The following is a 3650-nucleotide window of genomic DNA, read 5'->3' on the forward strand; positions in this document are numbered from 1 at the left end:
AGGAGCTTGCTCCAGCATGGGCTTCCCACGGGGTCACAGCCTCCTTCGGGTGCCTCCACCTGCTCCGGCATGGGGTCCTCCACGGGCTGCAGGTGGAATCTCTACACCTCCTCATCCTTCCTCCTGGGCTGCAGGGAGACAGTCTGCTTCACCATGGTCTTTCACCACGGGCTGCAGGGGAATCTTGCTCCGGCGCCTGGAGCACCTCCTCCCCCTCCTTCTTCACTGACCTTGGTGTCTGCAGAGTTTCTTACATCTTCTCACTCCTCTCTCCGGCTGCAAAAGCTCTCCCTAACTGTTTTTCTCTTTCTTAAATATGTTATCACAGAGGCGCTGATTGGCTTGGCCTTGGCCAACTGGCATTGGCTCTGTCAGACACAGGGGAAGCTTCTAGCAGCTTCTCACAGAAGTCACCCCCGTAACTCCCCCGCTACCAAAACCTTGCCATGCAAACCCAACACACACAGGCAAGGAAGCAGGCCAGTTTCAGAGAAGAAGAATCTCCAGAATCTGCTAGCTATGTCATATCAGCCTTCCTAGTGACATAAAAGCAAGTATCAAAATAGTTCTCTAGCCCTTTTGAGGTCTTCTTGGTGTGATTAAAAAGGTAGCTATGTAACAAGATGGGGCATAAATTGAGTAGGTCTGCAGTGGCCTGGAGAATCATTAGAATGAATGAATGAGGAAGAGGAAGGAAGGAAGGAAGGAAGGAAGGAAGGAAGGAAGGAAGGAAGGAAGGAAGGAAGGAAGGAAGGAAGGAAGATGCAAGACATCTCTATGGAAATTCCAGTTGAATCCATTCCATAGGCTCAATATTTGCTGGAACATGGATAACCAAGGGAGTGTGGTTTATTTTATGAGAACATTATCATGGTCTAGTCTTTGCTTGACTTTATTGACAAATCCCCAGAGTGAGATTTAGCTGACTAAACACAGATGTCTAATGCCATATAAGATTTCATGGTGATACATACCAACTGTCTTCAGCTGCTGCTCTAAAAAAACCCACGATGCAAAGGTTTTCATAGAATCATGGAATGGTTTGGGTTGGAAGGGACCTCAAAGATCAATGAGTTCCAACCCCCTTGCCATGGGCAGGGACACCCTCCACTAGACCAGGTAGCCCAAAACCTTATCCAACCTGGCCTTGAACACTTCCAGGGATGGGGCATCCACAACCTCTCTGGGCAACCTGTGCCAGTGCCTTACTACTCTCACACTAAAGAATTTCTTTCTAACATCTGATCTAAATCTACCCTTGTTTAGCTTAACCCCATTACCCCTTGTCCTGTCACTACACTCCCTCATAAACAGTCCCTCACCAGCTTTGCTGTATGCCCCTTCAGGTACTGGAAGGCCGCAATTAGATCTCCCCGGAGCCTTCTCCTCTCCAGGCTGAACAAGCCTAACTCTCTCAGCCTGTCCTCATAGGAGAGGTGCTCCAGACCTCTGATCATCTTCATGGCCCTCCTCTGGACTCGCTCCAACATCTCAATGTCTCTCTTGTACTGGGGACCCCAGAGCTGGATGCAGTACTCCAGGTGGGGTCTCGCGAGAGCAGAGGGGCAGGATCACTTCCCTCGACCTGCTCGTCACACCTCTTTTGATGCAGCCCAGGACAGGGTTGGCTTTCTGGGCTATAAGAGCACACTGCTGGCTCCATAGATGCTGTGTCACTTCTCTCAGCTCTGTGACTATAGATGGATTATGCATGGACATCTAAAATGGTACCAAGTCCCTACATTTAGTCAAATTATGCTTACCTGTTTTGGCTACAATGAACGATTAGAAGCATAGCTTACATGAAGACACCTAGAATGCAGATAAGTAAATTTAGGTGTAGAAATTCTGAACTGAATCCTCCTGTTTTGAGTCAGATGAGATGCATCTTATGGCTGACTATTTTCAAGTACTTGGTGGAAGATGTTGTGCAAAGAGGATTTCTACAGGCACAAACTCTTTTGCAAGCAAAAGAGCTGAAGAAATTCAGTGACCTATCATATTTGGTGAATAACAATAGATCAAATAGTCTCTTCTGAATAAAAAGGTCAACTAGTTAATCTGTTGTTATCTCTGTTTATTGTATGTTACAGGGTACCAATGGAGCAGGAGAATTCTACCACCACTGTGAAAAAATTTTTCCTTGTTGGTTTTACTGAAAGTGCCATGCTGCAGTATGTTCTCTTTATAACTTTCCTCATAATCTATGCAATGACTTGGCTTGGAAATGTCACCATCATCACCACAGTAATCACAGATCAACAGCTCCATAAGCCTATGTACTTTTTGTTGGGAAATTTAGCCTTCATAGACCTCAGTGAATCCTCAGTGACTCTACCCAAGATGCTATAGGACCTTCTGTCTGAAGTTAAGACCATTAGTTTTCAGGGATGCATTACACAGATGTTTTTCTTCCATTTCACAGGAGGCACTGTGGCCGTCCTCCTCATAGTGATGGCTCTGGATCGCTGTGTGGCACTCCATAAACCTTTGCAGTACCAAAACATTATGAATCACAACTTTCTCCTCGTGCTGGTAGCAGGAGCATGGGTAGGGGGGTTTGTTCATTCTATTGTGCAGGTAGCACTGATCACTCAGTTGCCGTTCTGTGGACCCAATTTTCTAGACAATTTCTACTGTGATGTCCCACAGGTAATCAAACTGGCCTGTACAGATATCTTTGTGGTTGAGGTACTCATGGTGTCTAACAGTGGGCTGCTTACAATCCTCATCTCCATTGTCCTGGTTGTTTCATATGCTGTCATCCTGGTCAAAATCAGGACACATATCACAGAGGGGAAGCACAAAGCCTTTTCCACTTGTGGAGCTCAGCTTGCAGTGGTGAGCATCCATTTTGTACCCTGCATCTTCATCTATGCACATCCGTTCCAAAAGCTTGTGGTGGACAAAGCCATGTCATCTCTTTATACAGTCATCACTCCAATGCTTAACCCCATAATCTACACACTGAGGAACACAGAGATGAAGAATGCCATTAACAGATTACTCAACAACATCTTCTTCAGAATGAGAAATTCACAGCTGTCCTTCCTTTCTTAGGTGGTGGTTTTCTTTTACAGATAAATGTAAAAAAAAAAAAAAAAAAAAAAAAAAAAAAAAGCAGATGCTGTCAACTTAATAATTGACTTTTTTGACAAAGAAGGAAATTTAAATAACAATAATTAGCATGCAACTAAAATGACAATGCTGTCTGTCAAGGTAATAACTGCTTAGGAACCAAAATGGTTTGTGAATAATAAAACAGTGAACATGCATTATAAAAAAAATCAACAGCAATAACAACAACAACAAACCTCCTTTTGTCTATTATGGTAGTCACACTACTAAGGGTTCAGTTAATTTCCCAGTTTCTGATTTCTAATATAGTCTATGGAATTTATGTATGGATGTTTCTGATCTTCATGTTTCATGTGGAATATTCATAATTGGATAAAAAAATGCAGAACATACAACTTCACAATATATATGAAAATACTTTTGATTGTTCCTTAAAGAAGAATGTAAGTACGTTCTTCCTTCCTTCCTTCCTTCCTTCCTTCCTTCCTTCCTTCCTTCCTTCCTTCCTTCTTACCTCCCTCCATCCCTCCCTCTCTCCCTCTCTCCCTTTTTGTCTTCCCTTCTTTCCTCCC

The 3650-nt window shown here is 43.8% G+C and overlaps 1 protein-coding gene across 1 annotated transcript; it reads left to right on the top strand.

Annotated features, from left to right (window-relative positions):
• Positions 1 to 2100: 2100 nt before the first annotated feature.
• LOC104642717 (olfactory receptor 4D1-like) lies at positions 2101 to 3060 on the top strand. The gene is given in 1 exon segment (XM_010311815.1): positions 2101 to 3060. A coding segment is annotated over 1 exon segment (960 nt).
• The last annotated feature ends 590 nt before the right edge of the window (positions 3061 to 3650 follow it).

This window comes from Balearica regulorum, chromosome 24, assembly GCF_011004875.1.
Source record: "Balearica regulorum gibbericeps isolate bBalReg1 chromosome 24, bBalReg1.pri, whole genome shotgun sequence".
Classification (NCBI taxonomy): Eukaryota; Metazoa; Chordata; class Aves; order Gruiformes; family Gruidae; genus Balearica; species Balearica regulorum.